General features: G+C 40.0%; 3 protein-coding genes across 14 annotated transcripts in view; 1 reads left to right on the top strand and 2 right to left on the bottom strand.

The window, feature by feature from the left end:
• Positions 1–12,264, bottom strand: part of strn3 (striatin, calmodulin binding protein 3) — a 29,683-nt gene extending 17,419 nt beyond the window's left edge. For both annotated transcript variants that reach the window (XM_080293770.1, XM_026191828.2), the window contains exon 1: positions 11,998–12,264. In XM_080293770.1, the coding sequence (XP_080149896.1) occupies positions 11,998–12,264 (267 nt within the window). The remainder of the gene's footprint in view (positions 1–11,997) is intronic.
• Positions 12,262–19,791, top strand: ap4s1 (adaptor related protein complex 4 subunit sigma 1). 11 transcript variants are annotated; one of them, XM_026191833.2, is made up of 6 exons: positions 12,432–12,799; positions 13,354–13,509; positions 13,594–13,680; positions 13,763–13,831; positions 18,853–18,888; positions 19,244–19,791. In XM_026191833.2, the coding sequence occupies exons 2-6, from the start codon at positions 13,372–13,374 to the stop codon at positions 19,370–19,372; spliced, it is 459 nt and encodes a 152-aa protein (XP_026047618.1). In that variant the 5' UTR covers positions 12,432–12,799; positions 13,354–13,371; the 3' UTR covers positions 19,373–19,791. The 11 variants fall into 11 exon arrangements, with proteins under 11 accessions (XP_080149901.1, XP_080149903.1, XP_080149904.1 ...); XM_026191830.2 differs by lacking the exon at positions 12,432–12,799 and adding an exon at positions 12,998–13,245 and having other exon boundaries at positions 18,877–18,888; XM_026191832.2 differs by lacking the exon at positions 12,432–12,799 and adding an exon at positions 12,998–13,245.
• A 288-nt stretch (positions 19,792–20,079) lies between these two features.
• Positions 20,080–25,866, bottom strand: part of hectd1 (HECT domain containing 1) — a 46,790-nt gene continuing 41,003 nt past the window's right edge. The window contains exons 38-44 of the mRNA XM_026191824.2: positions 23,995–24,479; positions 23,254–23,412; positions 22,269–22,347; positions 22,075–22,168; positions 21,370–21,520; positions 21,033–21,177; positions 20,080–20,952 (exon numbers count right to left, since the gene is read on the bottom strand). Coding sequence (XP_026047609.1) covers positions 20,815–20,952; positions 21,033–21,177; positions 21,370–21,520; positions 22,075–22,168; positions 22,269–22,347; positions 23,254–23,412; positions 23,995–24,479 — 1,251 coding nt within the window. The 3' untranslated portion in view covers positions 20,080–20,814. The remainder of the gene's footprint in view (positions 20,953–21,032; positions 21,178–21,369; positions 21,521–22,074; positions 22,169–22,268; positions 22,348–23,253; positions 23,413–23,994; positions 24,480–25,866) is intronic.

Genomic DNA, 25,866 nt, shown 5'->3' with positions numbered 1-25,866 from the left:
GTTTGCACGTGTTTTGGAGTTCGTACGTGCTTTGTCTCTAGGGCCCAACGCAAATATACTTTTATTTATTCACTCCACATAAAATGTGGAGTGAATAAATAAATCATATAATACAAAAAACAACTATTTACATTTCAACTTTTAGCTATTTAAATTCTTAGCTTTTTCCTTTTAAACAAATTTAAAGTGAAACAACACAAAACACTGCAAACCCCAACCCTATAAAATATCAATTAAAATATGAAAACAAAAAGAAGATGCACATTCTCTATTCTATACAACAGGTATAAATATATTGTGACACAACCCTAATACATATTCAATAGGAAATTAAGAACTTGCAGTTAAATTCAGGGTTTCCCTTAACTTTCAGAGGTTGCATGAGTGATATGATAGATGTATGTCCATCTCTCAGCAAAGCTACTTCATGGCTACAAGTAGGGGTTTGTAGCCATAGCTACATTAGCCATACTTCTTATCCTGAACTTAACAATCATGTTGGTTCTCTTTATTGTCTGTCTGTCAACACCTGTTTGTATCTGATGTGGATCTCTGCTGTGCTATGATGTGGAACATTATGCTAGTAGTGAGTCTACACAGAGACAGGCTTTGATTTAGTTTTTTTCAAAACAGTTTACATTATCTTGATAAGCATGTTGTCACTGAATAATGGAACAACGATGCAAAGATTGCTTTCTACACGTTTAAGCCCGTTGAACAGGTTTTTCTTTAAAAAGGCTTATTTTGTTTTTAGACACAAAGGCTCTGACTGCACTTGAAAAAAACAAGTTTAACCATCTTTCACTTCACCTTGGTTCACTTTTTGCTGTGCTACCGCTTCTTTGCTGTCTGTCATTTTGTTTATGGGTCAGAGAGACAAAATTTCAAGCCAAAACACCGCCAAAAGAAAACTCTGCAGCAGTGTTTTGTCTAATTTAAGTGCCTCGAGTCCTGCACTTGATTTATAATTGGGGAGATACAACAACACTGGGCTCGCATTTGAGCTCCACAGACCACATGTTTGGACAGTGAGTGTCAGCACTTGGCATGTGTAAATATAATTGCTCTTATTTTCTTTTTTAAGGCAGACTGTCACAGTGTGTTCACTGCACAGCTTCACATATACACTATATGTTAATTAGGTGGTTTTTCAAAGGAAGGTGGAAATTGTTATCACCATGGCCTCATCCGGGCAGAATGCAAAGAAAACAGCCATCAATTAGTTGCCATATATCTGAGTTTATTTCAGTGTAATTGGTGATAATTTAAAGGAAGACACATGTGGACTGCTAAACTCTGAAAGAGTAAACAAGGTTCGACTGTAAGTCACTAACTTAAGAATAAAGTTTTAAATTTAGAAGAACAAATCAAACTCACCTCAGCTGCCACCGAATGTGGGAGTGAAAAGAGGGAGCTTAAAGTGAGTTCAGTCCTTATATTATGTGTGCCACGTGAGTTCAATTAAGGGACAAACTCCATAGTCAATCAGTGGTGAGAAAGCAAAAGAGGTAAGTCTGGTGAGGCGAGGGAGAGTGAGAAAAATGGTAAATAGAATAAGAATCTTTACAACACTATACAAGATTGAACCACTCTTTCTTAATCTTTGATTTCAGGTGTTTTTAATCCATTGCCACAGGTGTATAAAAGCCCCTAGTCATGCAGTCTGCTTTTAAAAATATTCAGGAAAGAATGTAATTCTAAAGAGCTTATCAAATTTGCATGCCATCACTACAACAAATCAGTTTGTGAAACATCTAGTAGGGAAGAAATTTCACAATCATCTGTAAGTGGCAACATACAAGCTGCAAACATTTAGAAACTACAGCAACTCAGCCAAGAAGGTGTGACAGCACAGGCACACAGAGCATAAAATGAATCAGAGCTCTGATGACTCACTAACTGCAGAGTTCTAAACTTCCTCTGTCATTAACATCAGCACAAAATCTGTGTGCCCAGAGCTTTATAGCATGGCTTTCCATAGCAGAGCAGCTCCTGTATATAAATATGCATTGTGTAGGTGCCCCTTTTGTCCGTATGGTGTAGCAATGACTGCTGGAAGGTTAAGGTTAAGATAAAAGCGAATCCAGGTTTATGAAATTGAGATGTAATGTTTAAATGTGAAAACACACACACACACACACACACACACACACACACACACACACACACCCCCCAGTCTGGGTTAGAATCATGTCTACGTAAGCACAATGTATCAATGGACAAATTATTACTGCTATGTTTGCTGCTGCAACCGTAAGCTGATTAGGCAGAAATTTTTAACCACTTTCATAAGCCAAACTGTTCTATTGGATATCTAAAACATTTTTAAAAATTAAAAATCAGAACAACAATGCTGGAAGGAAAGTATATATAAAAACTGACCTGTCTACTAATTTCATATTGTACCATTTTTGTGCAATTACCCTTGCCATATTTGTAAAAGGTACTGGTTTAACTTCTTATACTCATAATTAATGCTATATACACTTAACCAAATAACAAATTCAATATTTTATCAAATCCAGCAATTGTTCCTTGCTGGAACAGAACTGGATAAGACTTTGATTCTGATTTTTTTTTTCTTTTGTTGAAACGTCCACAGTCATAGTTGTAGGTAGGATTACCCTCACACTGCTTGTATTTTTACAGAGAGACTTCAGACTAATTAGAAAATATCCTGCAGTTTGTCTTTGTTGTTGATCACATTAATCTGAGAAAGGCTGCTCCTCAAGGCCAGTTCACTGGATGTGTACAGGTCACAAAACCCCTTCCAACCAGTGCACCTGGTGTGCATGAATCAAACGCTCCTTAGAGACCAAGGTGAAGTCAGAGTACTGGGGTGATGATGACAAAGGTGTGTGCGTGTGTGTGAAATGAGCTCATTGACCCAGATTTGCCACACTGACAGATAAGACTGGTCTGAACATGGGGGTTGGGGGCATCGGTGCAATTCTTCTGAACAACTGTATGACTGAGAGACACAGATTTGTACTTGTTTCCTTTGTGAGAACACTTACTGACAACCTGTCTTTAAGACTTTTAAGCAGAACCCAAAAAGATCTCAACCTTTTAAAGTTGTGGAGAATGACAAAAACATCCACAGGATCCAGAAATATCCTCACTGAATGTTTTGAGAAACAAGAACAGGTCAAAGACCAGAGGAACTCTTCAATCCTGCCTCTTCTAACATAAATGATAACTTAACTAAAAATTATATTACAGTTTAAAAAAAAAAAAGTCACAGATCGTTCAATCATGTTTATGACTGACAGGTATTTGGATCTCAGTCTGTGTGTGTGTGTGTGCGCATGTGTCAGTTATTTCGGGCTTGTCTACTTTTAGTGTCCAGCTGGGATCAGGCTGTCAGAGCAGGTCCCAGTAGGCCAGGCTGCTACAGCCCTGTCCTCTATATCAAAACATGGAGTTACCATTGCCCTGCCCCAACTACTGCTACTCTCTCTCCAGGTAAAGAAGACGACCTTTGACCTGATCGTGATCAAAACTCATGGGTTTAGTAACGTCTTGTGAGCAAAGATCAGATTGAGTTCTACAAAGTCGCAGAACCACAGAACAAAGGCAGCAAACAGCTCACATATTAGGGCTGCCACAAACGATTATTTTGATAGTCAACTAGTCACCGATTATTTTTGCGAATAGTCGACTAATCAGATCATGCATCCATTGGACGTAAAACGTACAGCTTATTGCACCAGCAGCATCTGCTCTTATATAACTATCATTAGCTTACAGCTTGAAGTGTTTAAGGTATGTGCTAACTAAAAATAAAGACAAGATGAGAGTTTATTAAATTTTAATGACATTTGCAGATTGTTTCGGTGAAGTTTAATAAACTCCTTGCCATCTAAAATATAACAGGACACCGGAGTATATTCTCGAGCATCTCACACTTCTGATAATCTGTTGTCTGCTTGACGTTTATTAGGCTGTGTAAAAACTATAACTTTAATCTCAGCCAAACCGATTTACTCAGGAATAAATAAAATACTAAAAAAAAAAAAAAAGCCAAACAATACCATTTTTAAGTTATCTAGGTGACTTATATTACATGTTTAACCTGAGTAGCGAAAGACAGCGGTGGGCTTGAAAACGATTTGCCGGGAGTCCGGTGTTCTCACCGGCTCTAGTGAGCCTTGAACCCCGGCTTGCTATCGAGCTGGTGAGACGTCTGTTACCCACATAAAACATCGGAGCGCTTTTGAAAATATGTGGTGTCTTGATAAACTGAGCAGATGTTTGAAGTTTACACAGCTACATTCTCGCCTGAAAATATGTTAAATGTTTATTTTGTGACCTAGAAAGAATAATATGAGTAATATTAAAACTAACTAGCTGCTGCCATTGTTGACAACTGAGCAGGGCCGCGCTACGAATTCTGGGACACAGCTTCTTCTCCATGGCAGCTGGCATCCTTGTACATGCAGTGCTGCCATCTTCTGTTTCAGTCCGTTATTACACTACTTATTCCTGCGTCTTTTGGGATCTTACAAAGCTTCAAACGACGCGTCGACTATTAAATTAGTCTTCGACGATTTTAATAGTCGACTAATCGTGGCAGCCCTATCACATATGTCAGTTTGTTTTACACAACAGCGTTCTTTGTAGGCTTATTTGAATTATTAGGAACAGGTTATCTATATAAAGACAAACTCCAAACTTGCTTTGCCACATATCTTCACATTTGGAGGTTCTGGTATGCAGATCCCTGTGGGGCTTGAGCAGAACAGAATGCAAAAAGGGAAGTGCAAAAGGGAAGCTGCGGAAGGACAAAATTATGCTGCATCTGCAGGTAGATCGCAATCTATCAATTCTGTCCAGTTTATGCAGGAAAACAGGACATAAATTGAACTATGGGTTGTCATGATACTAAAATTTCAAGCTCCATACTGACATCCAGGAAAAAATCTCATACTCAATACTACTTTTAAAAGTAAACAAACAAACAAAGACGGTATTTTATGCTGTTGTTTCTGTCTAGGTGCTGGTTAACTTTTTCACTTTCAATCTGGGTTTTAACACTTAACATAACACTTTGTTTCATCACACCCAAACATTACAATATTATCCCAATACATTGCTAATAATTTGCGATTTTTAGCTTTTTTTCACCCCCAAATACACACCAAGTTACAAAAATCAAGAGGCGCTTGACTGGCTGACATGCCACGAGACTGTGTCATCAGTCATCACTGTGTGAAGAAGAAAGAAGAAAAAAAATAAATAAAAATCACACAACACTTGCGACACAAGCGACGCAGCGAGCACAAAAACGGCCTTAGCTATTCGTGAGGGCAGCACTGTGGCTGTGTGTCATCTGGAGGAGGCGAAGACAGCACTGTCAGTATCAATATTGCTGCAAATGAGCATATAAGATCATGAGCAATTTTTAGTGTCAATAGTATTTGAGTATCTTTTTCTTTTTGACGACCCTAGATCACATCACTGAACCTGAGAAGACGTCAGAGACACACTTGCTGAATCCATGTCACCAAAACGCAAGTGATTACCACAAAGAAACAACACCAACAGGTTTTTGTTCTCACACTAACAATGTACACTATGAAGTACATTATGAATTTGAATAAATAACACAGAGAAAACAGGAAGTCCTTCCATTTTAACAGTCACAGCCACTAAACTGAAACATTTCTGTTTGTTGCCAACAAATCTGAAGCAGAGTGAAGATTAGGCAAATTAGACCAATAATGGATTAAAAAGCCTGTGTGTGGATTGAGACAGGATTTTAGAACACAGTTAGACACTTATGTTACTGTATAGCTTGAATTGAGACTTGTCTAACATCAAACTGGATCAGAGTTCTGACATCCACAAGTGAAACTCTGTCTGCCAGGGAGCATTTTATCTTGATGCACTGATCCAGTATTTGGATCGCGAATGGGTCAAATCCTGACTCAAAAACCTGGATCACATATTGGTGACCTGGGCTGGCCCATTTAACTTAGTTGTCTATATGTAGGCATTTCACACCTGTGATGCTGACATTTACGGCTGCAACGATTCATCGAATAATTCGATTTAAAAGAAACTCTTGGCATAAATTCTTTGCTTTGATGTTTCGTTTTAATGCACATCTCAGTAGGCGCCGATGTGTTAAATGATGTAAATGTGAGGGTTTCATCCACATTTGCTGCTAAAACAGACCTGAAATACAAACGTATTCAGGAGCAGTGTGTGAGTAAGAAGTCTGACGTCATTAAGCCCACAGAGCCCTAGATTTAAACAAAACCACCAATAACAACAGCAGCAGGAGAGAGATGGTGAAATCAGGTAGCATGGAAGAAAATGTGTTTCTAACATCCAAAAACAGCAGCGCTGTTCCTGAAATCACCATTAAAATTTTTACTGGGAAAAAGCTAGTGAGTCTTTTATCAAACCACCTGATGAGAAAACTCTGACGTGAAGAAAAACAAACTTTGTAGCTGCTCCATCGAAACTTCGTTGTTTCACACAGAGAAACATCTGCAATAAGCCCCCAGAAGTTGCATTAATATGCAGATGAACAGTTAACATACAATGTGCTCTGTGAGCTATGTAAACTAACTGGATATCTTGTTTTGACAATCACCAAGCTCAAATGAAAGGACAGAAAACAAAGCACAGAAAAATGTCAAATAAACCAGGACCACAAATTTTAAATATTCTGTCTTTTTTACTTGTCTGTTCAAAAGGGTTGTGCATCCTGTAGTTCATCCTAGGGGTGCAACGATATTCGTATCGATATTGAACCGTTCGATACAGTGCTTTCGGTTCGGTACGCATATGTATCGAACAATACAACATTTGTAATTTATTTTATCAACTTTCCTTCCGACGATGCTGTCTGTGTTGAGCGCTCAGTGAATCTGCGTTCGACTACTCCGCCTAGGCTGCACTGTCGAGCGCAGATCCACTGAGCGCTCAACACAGACAGCATAGTCAGAAGGAAGAGCGCAGGGCAAGCTAGCAAGACACATGGACCTCCCCCACCCTCATTCAGATCTGGCGTTTGGAATTATTTTGGTTTTCATGTGACGTATGACCCTGAAGGTAAGCGAGTCATGGACTAAAGTAAAACAGTATGTTGGATGTGCCATGCAATGCTCAATTACATGGGTGGGAGCTAGTGTGTTAGCGCAGTTAGCTCGTTAACGTGTTGGCTGTCTAGCCCCATGCACGGGGCGATCGGCGGTAGCTCGTTAACGGAGATTTGCCGTGTTGTGGCGTTAAGGTCATTTCAACGAGATTAACCTGAAAGCACTAGTGGGAACACAACGAATATGACTGCACATTTACGCCGACATCATCCTAGTGCAAAGACCAAAACAACAAGCATGCTACTAACTTTAGCCGAGTCATTTAGACAGCTGTTAGCACATGATTCTCCTTATGCTGCTGAGAATATAGCCCAGAAGAAGCGGATAGTATAGCTTTTATTTTGGAAAGAGACATTTCTCTGTAATAAACTCTCTTTTCCAAAGATGAGTGATTCCTCAATCAGATACAGGGCTTGCAATATCGCTAGCCCGACGTCCTGGAGCTAGCGATTTTTTTCAGTCGGGCTACCAAAATCTATCTCTTCCCTGCCCGTCGGGCTTTTGTAGGAAGGAAAAATATATGTCAATGCTTTTGCATTCTTTCAGAAATGTAGCTGGGTAATTATGTCATTGGCATCTGTGAGCCACTGTCAATATGTGACATATTGAAATTGCGTTTGAATTTGCGCTTGTTTTTTTGCTTTCACTTTGCAATCGTGCGAACTGTGTATAGAGAGCGACAGCACTGATCTGTGAGTGATGATAATTTGCGCACCAATTCCTCTGACATCGTCTTATTAATCGTTAGCTTACTATGCAAACATGACAAGTGAAATCTCCCACAGCAAGCTTAAACATGTGAGAGGTTGATTGCGCAGAGAATCGCTGAGCTTATGTGAGTGCGTGTGTAAAAGCAGCAGGATATATATATTTTAGTTCTGCTGAGCCAAATAAGACAGGTCAGGGTGAAGAAGTGACAGCCAAAGAAAAGCTTACCACAAAACGGAGAAGTTATGACAAATCAGACTATAAGGCAAAAAGAAAGTGCAGCTTTATGGTTTCATGGACAAAATAATTTCTGTGGCTGCAATATGACTATATAACCAGGGCTGCACATAAGTGGTCCGCAGGTGCGCATTCGCTGTCAAAATAAAAAACACGCACAAGGGTTAGGGTTAAATTTAAAAACTGTACTTTTGAGTTAAAATATAAATTTATAATTTTAATAAATGAAAAATTAAAAAGGCATGAACATTTTTTTTGTATCGAAAAAAATATCGAACCGTGACACCAAAGTATCGAACCGAACCGAACCGTGAATTTTGTGTATCGTTGCACCCCTAGTTCATCCCTACACGGGCTTGGATGAGAGAATAAGAAAATTAAAAAAACAACAACAACAACAAAAAATGTGGCTAAAATCTAATCTTCTTACAAGTAACTTCAAAACAACCACATCTAATCATACAAATTCATACGAACAGGGAGAAACTATGAATGAAATCTCAGCCATTTGGGCTGAGCTCTGATTTTGCTGTGGGAGGCATTCCGTTGGTATGTTTTGGGACCATGCAAGCCTCACTCCAAATCAAGACAAGACATCTTTGAGGATCAAAAATGTCTGAAGATGTTCTGGTGATGTTCACTTGTGAGGCTAACACCTTACTGAGACACTTTACCGCTTGTTCCTTTACATTTGTCTCCTGTCTACACCATTTCATTCTTTTCACTGTGAGTTCATAGACTGTGGGTTATACTAACTCACATTCATTCATTGACAGTTTGTATTAATAAACCAGCGTCCAATAATTCCTCACTGGCCCCTTCTCCTGCACGCCAAGTTCACACCTCCACTTATTTGTTCCGCTCAAGCTTTATCAGCAGCTGGTATCCACTCTTATCAGGAGCTCTGACAGTCACGCTTAAGGCATCCAGCATCAGTGACGCTGCAATACAAGTTTGACTCTTTGCCAATGGGACGAGGAGAGCGCTCGGGTACTGATAAACATACCAACTCAACAAATAACAAGAACAGAACAAAGTCCAATTCCGAGCTTGCCTGCAAGAAACAATGACGGTCAGTGGTGATAAATTTGATTGATGGTGGCTTTTAATTAACTGGTCCCAAAGTACAAGGCAATCGGTCAAACCCAGAGGTATTTCACAGATATAGACACAAAAGCGTCCACCATTACATAAACTAAGGTAGCTTTTTTAAAATAACACAGGCTTGGTGACACAGCTGCAACTGGATGGGCGTGATTTGTAGCAGCCTGACTGTGAGAGATCTGCTTTCTGCTGTACTTAGTAATAACTATTTATAACTTTAAAACAAACAAAAAAAACCCCATCTATTCAATGAATGGTTTTTACTTTTAAGTATCACATATTATTTGAACTGTTCTACATTTTTAAGGTTAAACATTACTGGGGATGAGGAAAGAATTGATACAGGACAGTAATGTGATATTCTGCATTGCAAGGTTATATTGATATAGGGACAAAATCAGTATTTTATTAAATAAAAGTAAAATATTTTGGGAATACTATGAAGAAGAGGTCACAGTTTTACTTGGACTAACAGCAGTCACTCTCAGTAAGTTTGCAAATGGCTGCTGTTTAGTTTATAAATGTAGACAGATTGCCAACATGTTGCCATGAGTCTGAACGAGTCCTTACCAGTGAACACAGTTCGACTCAACTCAACTCAACTGGCTGCCAGCTAGTTGTATTCTGGTTACATTCCAAAAGAACAGGAAGGTTATCGAGCGCAAATGTAATATTTAAATATGAATTTCTGTCTGTGTAGACAGCAACAGGTGTGATTTTCAATGATTTATCACAGTTTACTGCTGTATTATCAGAAACAGTAGATGTAATTGCCAACCTGTCCCCATTCAATTCCAGACTGACAGCAGACTGAATCCATCTTATAGCAACAATTATACCAGGTGTTGCTATTGACGTTCTCATTTTGCAGCAAATAAATAAATAAATAAATAAATAAATAAATAACTCAAGTGAGACAACTTTATTTTACTGGATAAAAACAAATACTAACAAAGTTCAACTTTGAGGAAATTATTTGCAGTCAAAAAAGGTCACAAATCATAATATATGTTATGGCAATACTCAGTATATCCCAAACAAAATGTTCAAAATTGCAATATCATCATATCATCACTGAGGTATTGTGATAATATTGTATCGTGGGGTGTCTGGTGATTCCGACCTGTATTAGAGCTTTATATAGAACAATGTATGTAAAAAATCTACTTTCGACTGCTTTCCTGTCACAAAGGCTTGATACAAAGAGTTGCCACAGCGGGTAGCTCCACGTTTGATGTCAGATGTTCTTCCTGACCCAACCCAAAAGAGGATTTATGTTGCCGGCTAAAATCAAACCTGTGCCCTTTCTCTTACCATTACACCATTGGAGACACATACAGAGCAGTATTAAATTACATACATTTTCTATGTATTTAATAATTGTGTGAATTAAAACATTTTCTTAAAGCAGGAACTATACAAGTAGCAGGAAACTTATAAAAGCAAATACTATTGTTCAAATAAATACATAGAATGGTTCTGCCATAACCCTATTTGATGGCCTCATGGTGAATACACTCTAAACAGTGGTCATAAATAGCTTCAAGAAACTATTAGTTAGTCCAAGTCTATGTAACACTAAACTGATCTTACATGGATACCTTTCAAAACAGATAAAAGATTTGATAATAACTCATTTATATGTCAATGAATTAGCCTTGTTTATTACAAAACAAAGACACTATTCTTTTTACAAGGAAACCAAAGGCACTCTACACTGGTGTGGATTTAAATAAATCTACATGGTTTAAAAATGTCTTTGTTTTGTTACTTAATGCCACTGATTATCATATTAGTACATGCCACATTCAATAGGTGATTACATTTTATCATCTTAAGTGCATGGGCAGCCCATTTACTGAGGTGAAAGTACTTCTACCACCTGAGACTGTGAAAAACTAGAAATGCTCTCATTTTATCATGCCTGCTAAAAGCTTTGACCTGTTATCTGATTGTCTTACCCTCCTAACTTACAATTGTAACGCTGATAGTTAAGGCCTGCCTTTTATCTTATGATTTTAAAATTCAAGTGTTTTTATTCTTAAATTTAAATTTAATTTATAAATTTGATTTTTATTTTTTTTTAGCAAATATGACAGTAAGATATGACTAATATACGGGCTTGAACATTTTGTTTTTTTATTTTGTATCTCATGTTTATAATATTTTGATGTCGCAAATTTTTTATCTTTCAATACTAACTTAGTAAGTTAACTACTGAGTTTATTTCATCATTCATACTGAAAAGAATAACTTTTAAATGGTTACGTAGTTTTCCTCCAATTTCATTTCTTTTCCTTATGTGCTGTGAATCACAGTCGCTCGGGCCCAGCTGTTGACTCAAAAGCAACATTAGCGACTAACACTGCTAACAGCTAGCGTGACAAACCAAAATGACTGAGATTAGATAGCTGACAGTCGGTTGGATTCACTTCTCTATTACCAGCTAGCGCCTGAACTCAGTAGCCACAGTGGGAACGTTTTAGCTTCATATGAACAAATCAGCTAACAGAGGAGAACGACAACAACAGCTTCGGCTACCTGCTAAATTTGTCTGACACCGACTGAAGCTAAGCGCTACCACTAGTCGAGCTAACGGTAACCCAGAGCTGACCCTTTAGCTTAGCCACTTAGCCAGTCGGGTTACAAATATCGAGTTTAGCTGCTTTTGCCTCCCGTTTAAACCAAGGCCATGCCTAACTAATCGATGAAATAATAAATTAAATATTGCAACACTGCCACTACCTCTCTAAAACCAATTGTCTACACACTGTCCATGTTGTTGTTGTTGGGGGTTAGCATGGTTGGAATTCAGTGCTAAGTTGGGAGGGCTAACCTGAAGCTCGGCCCTCTCCACTTCCCAGTGCGCCCTCTCCATCTCGAACCGGGCCCACTCATGCTGGATGTAGTGCAGGATGCCGGGGATTGTGTACTGCTGCTGCGGCCGAGGTAGCTCATCGGGCTGGTGTGGTACCATGACTGCTCCGCCACCACCGCCTCCAATTGGCGGATTAGCACTACTGTTATTCCCCTGCTGCTGCGGTGGCGGAGGCTGTCGTGGGGCACTCGTTCCGACCCCTCCTCCGCCGGGGTGTTCGTCCATAATTTTTTTTTTTTTTTAAGTAGAAGGAAAGTCTCCACAGGCAGCAACGATCCGCGGAGGGATCCCCGCCCCCTAAATCCCGTGTCTCAGCTCCGTCCCTGTCTCGCTGGCTCCGCCGTGTTGTGTAAAACTGGCTTTCCTCGGAGCGATGTGGTGCGCGCGGCTGATTGGGGACTTGGTGTTTTGTATAGAGCTAACCGGCCGCCATTGCTGTTCTCTCCCCCGACCTCTCTCGGATCCGATGGTCAAGGTGGGAGAACCCAGCCGCAATGCCTGACGGGACACATCCATCCTCCTTTTCCCTTCCTGCTATCCAAATATATTATGGAACCTTCACTGCTAAAAGAAAGGGTAGTAAAATATAACTCTTTAACGGAGCATATATTAAGATGTATAGGGAAATACAGCAGTTTTACCTTTAGCTAGCAGATACATTGTGGTTATTGTCTATTGCTCATTTTAAGTACCACAACCACAACTTCTAAACAGCTGAATCTAAAACCCCGTCCAGGATCGTAACGAGCATTTTTAAACCGTGAGTACAGTACAATAAATTATGTACAAATTATGTATTATGCATCTTTCAAAGAAGAAAAATGCAAACGTTAATGGGATTTTCTTTTGGATTGTTTGCGTGGAATAATTACTCCCTCAAATGTCTTAAAGCTTATATTACGAGCATGTTTTGAAAGTATAAGTAGAAAGTACTTGCGTTCAAATGTAGGGAATAACTGTTACCCTGGAATGCACCTGTCTACGCATGCGTACCAAATGCTATGGCTGTATATTGTTGAATGTCCTCTTTCGCTGGTATTTATTTACCCTTACAGTACTTTACAGTAATCTTACTTTAATCCTGTAAACCGACAGCATTGTGTTTAAAATAACATTAGATTGGGGCAAAAACTCGTTAACAGAAGTTCCCGTTTTAGCCCGTTTGATGGAGTTAATGTAGCAACTGGCACAAGCTAACAGCTGGCGGTAAGTAAAACAAACGTTCAGGTATGGAGTGAGGTATTAGATTGCAATATCTCATACCACGGGGCAATGGTCTGTACTGATAATATCGACTTTACGATTCCTCTGCAGCCAGCAACCGATCGGATAATGATCAAGTTCGTGCTAATGGTGAACCGACAGGGTCAGACCAGGCTGTCCAGGTATTATCACTCTGTGGAGCTGAGCAGAAGAGCAGCTCTTGAGGCCGATGTAGTACGCTACTGCCTGAGCCGCAAGAAAGATCAGGTGTCTGTCTGCGAGTTCCCAGTCTTGTTTAGATCAAATAAATAACATAACAATATCATGTTTATAACCCCTCTCTGTTTGCAGTGTTCCTTTGTGGAGTACAAAGACTTTAAATTGGTTTACCGCCAGTATGCTGCTCTGTATATCGTGGTGGGCATCACAGACAGTGAGGTGAGTGTGATCGGAGGTATTTTACACCTCTTTCGTCCTTTCAATGGTCAACAGGACGTGTTTCTCCTCTTTACTCTCACAGAATGAGCTGTCCATCTACGAGCTGGTTCATAACTTTGTGGAGGTCTTGGATAAATACTTCAGCCGGGTGGTGAGTTCAGTTTGATCGAGGTTCTTACAGAGATAAATACTGGTAGCCGCCAGTGCTACACCTCAGCATCCTAGTAGATGCATCTGTGGTAGAAATGTGAAAATTCTAAAAAGCCTCAGAACTTGAGGTCAAAGTCACAATGACTAGCTATTTTGTAGATGCACCTTTTGAATTGGTAAATTTTACCTCACTTCATTCTCGAGCTATACTGCTGAGGGGTGAAAACCATTGGATCCATTATCAGTGCAGGTCTAAGGCAGGTCTCAAAACTGGCGTCAAGCCAGCCTCCAGTTTGTTTTCTGTTCCCTGTGTATTCAAAGTATTACGGGAAGAGATGTAGAAACCTGACTTCAAAATATAAGCCAACTTCGAGTGAATTAACAGATATGTTAAGAACATAATAACATATAATTTAGTCTTGTTTACACACTCTAATGTTAGATCCACATGACACAACCCTGTATCCTAGTAGCGCCCTGTCAATATCAAGGCCATCTTATTTTGGATTCCAAAGTAAAAGCCCTGTGAATTTTCATTTTTGAACTACTCTTTCAATAGAGTAGACTAGAATAAAATAAAGCTTTATTATCCCACGGATGAGAAATTTCGGCGTTACAGAGCTCTTGCAGCAAGGGAAAATAAAATGTAAAAGGAAGACACAATGTGGTCCTATAAACATAAGCAACCGAAGTTCGTATATACAGGTATATACAGATAACAGTGTACAGAATGTGTATAGAAAAATTGGAAAATTGTACAGAGATATGTATAAAATGTACAGTAAACAAGCTGGTGAGTAAGATGACCAAAAGAATGTTAAGTTGCATTATAGAGTCTGACAGCTGCTGGTAAGAATGACCTGCGGTAGCGCTCCTTCCTACACTGTGGGCGTAAGTCTACTGCTGAACGAGCTGCTCAGTGCTCGTACAGTCTCATGCAGGGGGTGGGAGGTGTTGTCCATGATGGATGTTAGCTTAGACAACATCCTCTCCTCCCCAACCTGCTCGATGGACTTCAGTGGACAGTCCAGGACAGAGCTGGCACTCCTGACCAGTTTGAGTTTCTCCCTGTCCCTCTCTGCCATTCCGCCACTCCAGCAGACCACAGCATAGAAAATAGCAGACGCCACCACAGTGTCGTAAAACGTCCTTAGGAGTGTCCTGTTCACCCCGAAGGATCTCAGCCGCCGTAGCAGGTGGAGACGACTTAGACCCTTCTTGTAAAGTGCATCTGTGTTTGTGGACCAATCCAGTTTGTTATTGAGGTGAACACCCAGGTATTTGTACTACTCCACCATTTCAATGTCCAAACCCTGGATGTTCACTGGTGTAATAGTGGGTGGCTTCTTGCTGAAGTCAATCACCAGCTCCTTCCTCTTGCTGGCATTGATGCGAAGATGGTTCTGTTCGCACCAGCTGACGAAGTCAGTGATCAGTTCAATTATTTCAGAATGCTCTTAAAAGCAAAACTCATATTTCCAAAGACTAGTTGCACTTTATATCAACAGTATCCAACCCCACAGTGATACCATGTCAATTTCAAGTCAGTCTGAGTTTTGCCTTCCAAAATAAAAGCCATTTCAAATTGCCCATATATGACTTAACTTTCAATGATTTCAAAATGCTCTAAATAGGAAAATTCCTGTTTTCACAGGATAATTTTTCACCTTAAATCGACAGTGTCCAACCCCACAGTAAAACCATGCCAATTTCAAGTTGCTCTGATTTTGCCTTTTAAATTAATGGGCCCTTTGAATTTCCCCATATATGATATACTCTTTCAATTTCTTCAGAATGCTCTTAAAATGAAAATTGCTGTTTCCACAGGATAATTTCATTCTAGATCAACAGTGTACACTCTCACGGGGATACCAAGTCAATTTCAAGTCACCTTGATTTTGCCTTTCAAAGTAATGGCCCGTTGAAATTGCCCATATATGACCCACTCTTTCACTGACTTCAGAACACTCTTAAAAGCAAAGTTGCTGTTTCCACAAGTTAATGTCACTCTATATTGACAGTTGTCATGTTCACAATTTTTGGAAGGAATCTCAGGAGAAAGGTTTGTCTTTTAAAAAAGGATTTACTTTGCTTTTGGCAGTTGAAATTACAACTTTACACAGCGCTGTGGACATCTATGTGAACCAGCAGCATGTTTCACAAAAAGGATGACCCTCAAGTGTGCTGTACAACATTATATAGTAAGACAAAAACATAGATTAAAGGAGCTATCTTCCTCCCGCACGGACGTGGCAGTCTTGGTGTCATCCTCGTATTTCCGTGACCTCGTCTGGTATCTGCTCCCTCGTCTGTAAGAGACAGAAAAGCAAAACACCTCTCTGCCTAGCCTTGATAATCTGATGGTATTATCCATTGTTCTTCTAGTGATTCAAAGTTGGTTTAGAATATCATGTTCGGCACTCTCTGACCCAGACTTATTCTAATCATAATCTATGTGTGTAAGCATGTTTGCAGTTATCCCTCTGCACCTCTAAGTCATTTCCAACAATATATCAGTCCGGACAGTCACGTCGAACGAAGCTTTTGAAATTCAAAAGACTTAGTGCCAACTTATTATTGGGCACATTTGCAATGTGTGTATGAAAATGATTATAACCGCTTATTTTAGTAATAGAAATCAAACATTTTCAATCCCAACATTCCCTCCTTTCACACGTTTTAATGTGTGAACAAAAAACATGTTTCGTTCAGCCTGCTGTCCCACAGGTTCCCTCCAGAGTGATACTCAGCCTTTTCCTCTTAACTGGGATGGTGTCCTGTGGTCGAGTCAGCGCTAAATCAGCTGTCGTCCTCATTCAGTCGGTCAGATACTGGGTCTTCCAGACCGTCAGCCGGCCTCCTCATGGGAACGCATTAAACGAACACAGGCATCTTATCTTCTAAACACGATTCAGTTTCTTTTGATCATTAAAGCTTAAACACAAAATTGCAATATACATTTTGCCTTTCCTACCTCTAAACACCTGGGGGCAATTTATGTCTTGGTTCAGCCATGAAGCCAGCTCACCTGATTCATCACAGAGCCCAACCGACACTGGCAACTGATAGGGTTGCACTGCATGTTCTTCCCTTAGTGTTGCTGTTTTCAATCTGTTAATTGGAGTCCTCAAACATGGGATAGACAACATCCACAACAAGTCAATACAGCTGTGAATGTGGCCAGTTATCAGTCAATTACCAATCAATGACAAAATGATAGCTTTTAGCCACTCATCCAGAGGATCTTCAATCCCAGAAAATTCCTTCTCCTCATTTGATAATGTCTATCCTACTCTGTCAAAAGTTCAATTTTCAATTCAATTCAATTTTATTTATATATCGCCAAATCACAACAAAAGTCGCCTCAAGGCGCTTCATAGATACAGAGAAAAACCCAACAATCATATGACCCCCTATGAGCAAGCACTTTGGCGACAGTGGGAAGGAAAAACTCCCTTTTAACAGGAAGAAACCTCCGGCAGAACCAGGCTCAGGGAGGGGCGGGGCCATCTGCTGCGACCGGTTGGGGTGAGAGAAGGAAGACAGGATAAAAGACATGCTGTGGAAGAGAGACAGAGGTTAATAACAGATATGATTCAATGCAGAGAGGTCTGTTAACACATAGTGAGTGAGAAAGGTGACTGGAAAGGAAAAACTCAATGCATCATGGGAATCCCCGGCAGCCTATGTCTATTGCAGCATAACTAAGGGAGGATTCAGGGTCACCTGGTCCAGCCCTAACTATATGCTTTAGCAAAAAGGAAAGTTTTAAGCCTAATCTTGAAAGTAGAGATAGTGTCTGTCTCCTGAATCCAAACTGGAAGCTGGTTCCACAGAAGAGGGGCCTGAAAACTGAAGGCTCTGCCTCCCATTCTACTTTTAAATACTCTAGGAACAACAAGTAGGCCTGCAGAGCGAGAGCGAAGTGCTCTAATAGGGTGATATGGTACTACAAGGTCATTGCGACCCGTCCAGGGTATGGTAGCTGGAATAGCAACATACCCAAGGATAAGCAGAAGAGAATGACTGATATGATGAAACTGGGATTTTGTTACACTTAATTATTGCAAACACAACTAAAACTATAACTGAAACTAATCAAAACTAAACTGAAACTAAGGATTTTCAAAAAAATAAAAACTAAACTAAACTAGCAAACAATTGGTAAAAACTACTTAAAACTGATATAAAATTGAAAATCTGAAGTCAAAACTAAATAAAAATAAAAACTAATGAAAATTGCAAAACTATTAAAACCCTGACTCCCACACACGATACCATTGTGAGGGTGTATAAATATGGGCGCCAATTGTGGTCATAAATATTTTGTACTTGTAAATTAGGATTCGTATGTGTAAAAATAATTTGTGTGTGCGTAAAAAAGATTTGTGTGTGGACTAATAGGTGTGAAACTCGGCACTCAAGTTACAAGTACGAATTTTGACCCGGTTTTTCTTCCTTTCATCTGATTGGCCAATGTCATGTTAATCACAAATTTAACTATCCAATCAGAGAACAGGTGGGTTTGGCTATTGGAGGGGTGATTTATGGAGCATCCCTGGGATAATAAAACTTTATTCTATTCTACTCTATTTGAAAGAGCAGTTCAAAAATGAAAATTCACAGGGCTTTTACTTTGAAATCCAAAATAAGATGGCCTTGATATTGACAGGGTGCTACTAGGGTACAAGGTTGTGTCATGTGGATCTAACATTAGAGTGTGTAAACAAGACTAAATTATATGTTATTATGTTCTTAACATATCTGTTAATTTACTCGAAGTTGGCTTTTATTTTGAAGTCAGGTTTCCACATCTCTGAATACACAGGGAACAGAAAACAAACACGAGGCTAGCTTGACTGCAAGTCTCGAATTGGAGGCTGGCTTGACACAAGAGTCTTACAAGCATTAAAAGTAATGATTACAGTTTCAAACATATATTGTACACTTTTTGAGATGTCTGTAACAACAAATGAAGACACTGTTGAAATGCATGAAGCTGCAGCTGTTTGAATGTTTCAGTCTAATGTGCATTTCTCCCTACAGAGTGAACTGGATGTATCCTGTAACACAACCACAGCTGCACACACTGCATGTATAAGAGTCATGCTAAAAGCACAGTGTATATTTTACCAAAGCTCAGTAATTTTTAATTGCGTGTTAACTAATTTCAAATAATAACAATAAATAATATTATTATTTAAAAGCTACTTCATATACATTGTATAGTCAGCTGAAGGACAGTGACCATTGACAAGGACAGAGAATGGCAAAAATAAAATAACCTGGAGACACACAATAGATTTAGAGCTGAGGTCAAATATTCATGTAAAAATTACCCATCACTAGTTGTTCAGTAGGAGTCTTTGTCTTTCTTTATTTCCTTGTTTCCTTGACCCTTCGCCTTTATCAGATAATGTTCAATCTGGATCGAGTTCATATCATCCTGGATGAGATGATCCAGAACGGACACATTGTGGAAACAAACAAGAGCCGCATCCTCGCACCCCTCACCACTATTGACAAGATGGTGGACAGCTAACAAAAAGAAAGGAAGTCACGGACTGTTCTTCAGGCTGAGGACTGGCCTGCAGCTTACAGTCTGAATTTAGAATCTGCTTAAAGGTACTGATGTTAAAATAATAAAAAGAACTCAGTGCCCACATGTACTCTGGTCAGTATATTAATACACATCTGTACAGTGTATCCAGATGTTCGATCTGCACAGCTGAGAGAAGGAAGCCTCCCTCTGAAGTTGGCCAGTTTGAATTTATTCAGGAAGAAAACCGGTTGTGTGAATTTAGCGGGGAATGAATTACATTTTATTTTTTTATTTTTAATTTGCCTTTCGGGGTATTGGCAGACCACAGGAATTGTTTGTAACAAACCAAAACGTAAAGACATTTGGTGGTATTATGTCTAATATGTAATAAAACAATAAAAAAAAAAACAAAATAAAAATTCTATAACTCTAGTTCATTTTTTTAAAATATATCCTTAATACTGAAACATCTGTATGATAAGTTTGCAAAAAAATTTTAGAAAAAGGCTACAAGATAAATATCTAAATCAATTACATCTCTACGCGGTGATTCTCAGCAACTGGACTGCTGTAGATGATAAATCTGCTTCAGCCTCATGTTGGTTGAAGTGCGGTTGTAATACTGAAACACTTAAACGTGCAAACGAAATGGGAAAAAAAAAAAAAATCAAAGATTCATATTCTTCCACAGACCACAAGACTCATTCTTTACTTCATACTTTGCAAACATTTTAATGATTATTTTTTTTGGAGCATACACATTTGAAAATATCTGTTTACCTCAAATTGCAACTTGAGTTAAATAAATGTTTATAATATACAAAGAAAATACAGGGATAGCAGAGCTTTCTTTTTTTTATTTTAATCTTTCTCTTTAGATGTGCCTTGCACACAGCCAGTGTTTTTGTCTCTATAGCTTCATTGTAAAACAAACACCAAAGGCTCTCTGACCTTTGACCTTTACAACTGGTCAGTAACAACCAGAGAACTGTCGCACACACACAAAAACAAAAAGCAATAAATGGGGGGAGGTGGGGATCCATGAACATTTCAGGGAGGAGGAAGTGAAAACAGAAGCTACGAGTCAAACCAGGCACCAAACTGAGAGCAGACAGGAGGAGGAGATCAGCGCACGCACACACACACACACACACACACACACGTAAGCCTGCAGCATCAAAGCTGGGAACAGACCAGCAGCAGCAGCTCAGGATGGTGAGGAAGAGGATGCTGCTGCTGATGATGAAGGAGGCGGTCAGAGAGGTGTGAAAGATGTGACAGCGTTTCTTTCATTTTGTTTCTGCAACATAAATCCTCCTCCTCCTGTAGCAGGAGGTCCGGCCGTCAGTCAGTCAGCTGGTTTGGATTGGCTGGCTGATCCGTCAGTCACAAGGCGAGACGGACAGATGACTTGAGAAGCATGCTCAGTGTGGCAGCGGTGGTCAGTTGAGGTGGAAGCCTTTCTCCATGGTAGCGGCTAACAGGCGCTCCCTCATGATGTCCTCAGATGAGTACTCGGGCAGCTTCAGGTAGTGAACACAAGTGTTGACAGATGGGTAGCTGGAGTCTGTGGCATCCACCTACGGAGGCAACAGTCAGTCAGCTTACTGACTAAAACTACACACATTAACAAACTCAGTCATTCAGAGAGCCAGTTTACCTTCCTGACGATGGTGAGTCGGGGGTGAAGGTTGGCAAGACCACCAGGTGGCAGGGTGGAGCAGCCAGTGGTAAACTGCAGGAAGGCTTTACGCTCATCAGATGACATTCCACATAAGACTCGCACAAACCGCAAGAAGCCAGGGCTGAAGGAAGAGGAGAGGTTAAATACACGATGCCGTGGCTCAGTGTCTCCATTAGCATTCTCAATCACCCAGGAAAGTAAATCTCCAAAAGTTGATTCTGTTCATCTGGACATAGCGTTACCATGACGCTCCGTCCAGATGAACAGAATCAACTTTTGGTGTTTCCATTAGTGTTGATGTAACATGTCATACCTGTCTCTGGTGTAACCAAGCTTTGGTTCTGTGTAGTTGATGATGTCGTCAGCAGTCCAGGAAGGGGACTGGTTGCCACAGAGGATCATCTGCACCTCCTTATGGCTAAAAGAGCTTAGTTTCTCCATTGGAAACACTCGATTAAAACCCTCTGAGGAGGAGAGGAAACATTTATGATATTAGATACCCAAGTATTCACTCGATTTTAGAAATAATCACAAATTTACTAAACTGCCAGGGAAAGGGAACCAAAAAAGTTTCTTGTCGCAATGGAATCAATTCTATTGTGACAATGAGTCGAGAGAACATAAGGGTCTAAAATGAGAGTCAATCTTTAGGGGAAAAAAAAAAAGTAAGGAGCTCAGGTTAGAAACAGGTGTGAGAATAGACTGGCAGCTGTGTATTTTTCAAAATTTCATGTTGTTGCCAATAGCATCTCCTCCTGTCGGCCTCGGTAAAGCTCAAACTTTACCAAGACCAAGTCCAATTAGGTCAAGGGCGTTCCCAGCATTAAAACAACTGCCTGTGAACACAGAGCACTACTTTCTTGCTTTATGTTGTCCACCTCTTTCCTCGTTTAAACAGGAAACCATTTTATTTTGTGTTTTTTGGTTTTTTTTCTGAAAAACTAGCAAAGAGGGCAAAACAGATTTCTCCACAGACAGGACACTGTAGAGAAGTAATGTGCCAGTTTTGCACATTTACCTCTGAAGGCCTCCATCTGTTTCTGGATGCCAGTGTGCATACAGAAGTCAAACATCAACTCCACGTACTCTTCTGCATTCTCCATGGACACCATCTATACACATAGTAAACACTCAGTGAACTCTTGTAAAATGTGCAAATTTACGTGAAGATATTTCCATCCACATAAGAAGCTTGCTCTGAGGCATTTTTACCTCATCGTCTCCATTTGGTTTGAGATCCACTGCAGAGAAACCATGAACCTTGGAGGATGGACAGAACTGAAAGTTTAACCTGCAGAGAAAAGTTCAAGTGGCTGTCAAACATCTGGTCCGTGTCATATGGGAAAACAAGTCAAAAATCGTAAACTTTCTGCTTTTGCTGTGCAAACTCTTTCACTGCAAATACTGAGCTCAAGTATTCGACAGTCCTGACAGCATGTGTGCTTGTCAGCTGGAACTAGAACACAAGTTATTTACTGAGCTGCTCCTCTGCTCAGATGTTTTTGACCACAACAAAGATTGCCTAGTTAAATCTCGGTACCCAAATACTTCATAAGACTTTATTCTAACCCATGTGGTCTCACATGAAACAAGATTTTTCACATCTCAGTTTCTGGTGAAAACATTATTGTAAGAAAATAGTGCTGTTAAGTGAATGTCATTTTGTTTCAGTCCAGTTGTTTATTTTAAGCAAACAAATGCTAAACCTTTCCTGGTACCACTCATCTTCATCTTTTCCCAAATAACTATGTACCACTTTCTTTGCCATTTCATTTGTCTTTTTTGATTTTTAAATGAATTGCTAATGCTATTATTAGCTCTTGGTAAAGGGTAGCTCCAGTTTGACTTCAGCGTGCTGTGTATGCTGTGATTAGAGCAAGGAGAACCCCCTGAGGCTGATGAACAAAGCCAACACACAACAAAACTGCAGTTTCTTTAGGTACCACTTGAGGCTGGCCCCAAAAGGAAGTGAATCCCTTAGACTTGCAATGTTAAAATGAAACATTTAGAGCATTAAAAACTACAGTCTGGTATCCCCAAAAGGACTATAGGCGTAACAGTAAAAAGCAGCTATTATCACGGTCCTCTTGGTCTTGGTCTTTACTAACCTCTAGCCCTTCTAAGCAAACACTAAAGATGCAGATCGCGTTACCACAAGAGTAACACCTTCAGCACCTTTGTATGCGTCTTTTCTTACCCGAGGTCCTCGACACTGAGGGGAGGTCCAGAGCCCAGCGGGTTCTTCAGCATCAGGTCCTGCAGCCTAGTGTTCTTCTCATCCTCAGACAAACTCTTACTGGCCAGAATCTGCCTCCTCTTCACTGCCAGATCCTTCACTTCCTTCAGGAAACTCGCCCTGGAGGAGGCAGGAAGAGGAGCGAGAGGAAAAGGGCATCATGAGTCTGCTGTAGTGTAGTTATTCTATTGTTGACCTGCTTTCTCTCTGACTTTATCATTTCCTACTCATTTAGTGCGTCTCTCTCCCCATTTGTGTTTCTGCTGCAGACCAGAACAGATCCTAGAATTTCACAAGTTTAAAATACATATTCTTTTTATGCTCTGCTTCCTTAACTTTGCATGTTAATTCTGTCTGAATGAGGTTTCAGTCATGCTTCACTTTAACAAAATTGAACCAAATGTTGTTAAACCACATCAGCTTGTGCAGATGATAACACAAGCCTTTTAGTGTTGGCAGACACTTTCCAAGTTTCTGTTGTTAGTGCTTTAAAATTAAGGCTGCTCAGATTTCAAGAAGTTTCAAAATGACCAAAACTCACATCTTATATTTCATGGTTTTCTTAGAACTTAACTTCAGCAGTACTACATGTCACGGGATGTGTTCAGGTTCAGCAGTGAGCTAGAGGGTGACCTGCTTGGGTAAAACATGAGCTTTCAGGCTGACTGTGAGAACGCTAAACATTAAAAACTGTCTCGAGACCTGTGTGGGTTGATAAGCTGGAAGTCGTCCCAGGTCAGGATACCGTGGTACCAAGCTGGAGGTTTTGGTTTTGGTGGGTCCATGATGAACTCAGATTTGGAATCCTCATCAAAGCTGCCCACTGAGTAAGTCTCCTGGCTTTCCTCAGTCGATGCTTCAGACTGTACCTCAGACAGTAGCAGGAAGGGCTGCAGGTGGGGCCGCTCAGGGTCGTTACCCTGCGGTGAGCTTCGAGACTGGTATAGCAGCTTGCTCATGTTAGACTTGATGTCCCCCATGCAGAGCAGCTTAAAGAAGGGCTGTGATATTGGTAGGTCGACCAGCCGGTTGTCCTGAATGCACTTGGCCAAGAAGATGCCCAGGAAGTAGAAGAGTTTGGTGATTCGCTCCAGTTCCTCGCTATCCTGAGGGAACGGAGCTGGAAATAGACCACAGGAACGCTGCACATAGTAACCGGGAGGCTTCAGTCCACCACCCAGGTCCACCTGAGACAAACATAAGAGGGACATCTGTTAATTCTCATCTGTTACTTTAAAATGAGCTAAGGCACTGAAGATTCCTGCTGTGGCAAAGAGGAATCAAGGCTCTTTTGGGGGGTTTTCTCCTTAATTTTAAAACTTACTTTTTGTGGTACTTCTTACTAGAGATGGACCGATCCGATATTACGTATCGGTCCGATACTGACCTAAATTACTGGATCGGATATCGGAGAGAAATAAAAAAAATGTAATCTGATCCATTAAATATCAAAAAAGCACCTCACAAAACTTGCGACATGGCATAACTCGGCTCATAACCGTAGCACCTTGGAGCAGTATGCATCACGTGATAGAGCGGCTGTGGCGTGGGAGACCTGTCGGCGGTCTGGTTGAGTATTTGGAGCCTCGCTACCAAACCGGCATTTCATCTCCGAGGAAGTGATCCCAGAGAGAAGTAAAGCAAGTGTGTAAGTTCATCTCTGAATGTTTGTAAAGCATTCCAGTGTTAAGCTTAACAACCGATATGTGGAGCGACTGCCTCTTCTCTCCCCCTCCCTCTCCTGCTGCTACTTCAAACGTGAAACTGATTAATGATCAGCTAATCGGCTTTTCTGTCACGAGTCTGTTTCTCTTGTTTGTTTATCGCCCACTTCGCGCCACAAAGAGGAAACCAGCAGCTGAACAACAGCAGCACGTTTAAGCTTGATAAGCTGTTGTTAGAATTTATTCAATATTACTTTCTACACCAGGATCCTTTTCTACGTTTAAAATGTCGAGCTCTTAATAAATAATTATCTGAATCTGACACCCAAAGTTTTAATCTGATGTAAAAAGTATAGAAGTCCATTACTGTATATATTAACTATTAAGTCTAATATACCCTAGTAAGCTGTAGTACTTTTTCCTTTGGGAAGGTACCATCTGTGCAGTCTGCAGTTCTGTTGAAGAAAGATGTTGAATCTATTTAATTATTCTTGAAAAATAATTGATTTCTGTCCATTTTTTTTCACACTGTATCAAATTAACGTTGATTACGTCGATTAGGCATCATGAGGTGGAGGGTGGTTCCCTATTTTTTTTTTTTTTTTTTTTTTTTGCTGAGAGTTTGCAACCCTATTAGTTAGGTTGCTTACTCTTTAAAATACCAGAATAGGGAGGATGGAGCAGGTTTAAGTTTATTAGATTGATCAGTATTGCTGAACTATGAAATATTTTGGGTGCAGTGTATTTTTTGCATACAGGTATAACAGAATAGCTTTAGTGTTGCTGCATTTTGTATAAGCTCAAACTGAAGTTAAAAAAAACAACAACAAGATATTATAAAAACAGTTTTATTGATTAGAAACTAGAGATGGCATGATACCACTTTTTTATGTCCGATACCGATACCGAT

This window comes from Astatotilapia calliptera, chromosome 19, assembly GCF_964374335.1.
Source record: "Astatotilapia calliptera chromosome 19, fAstCal68.1, whole genome shotgun sequence".
NCBI lineage: Eukaryota > Metazoa > Chordata > Actinopteri > Cichliformes > Cichlidae > Astatotilapia > Astatotilapia calliptera.
The sequence above is the reverse complement of the archived record's forward strand: the minus strand, read 5'-3'. Positions and strand labels throughout refer to the sequence as shown.

What these genes read in the sequence shown, in the direction of transcription:
- ap4s1 (XM_026191833.2), top strand. Translation starts at nt 13,372, where the DNA reads ATGATCAAGTTCGTGCTAATGGTGAACCGACAGGGTCAGACCAGGCTG. An exon ending in ATAAATACTTCAGCCGGGTG is followed by an intron (nt 13,832 to 18,852) that starts GTGAGTTCAGTT and finishes TGAATGTTTCAG; the next exon opens with TCTAATGTGCATTTCTCCCT. An exon ending in CCCTACAGAGTGAACTGGAT is followed by an intron (nt 18,889 to 19,243) that starts GTATCCTGTAAC and finishes CGCCTTTATCAG; the next exon opens with ATAATGTTCAATCTGGATCG.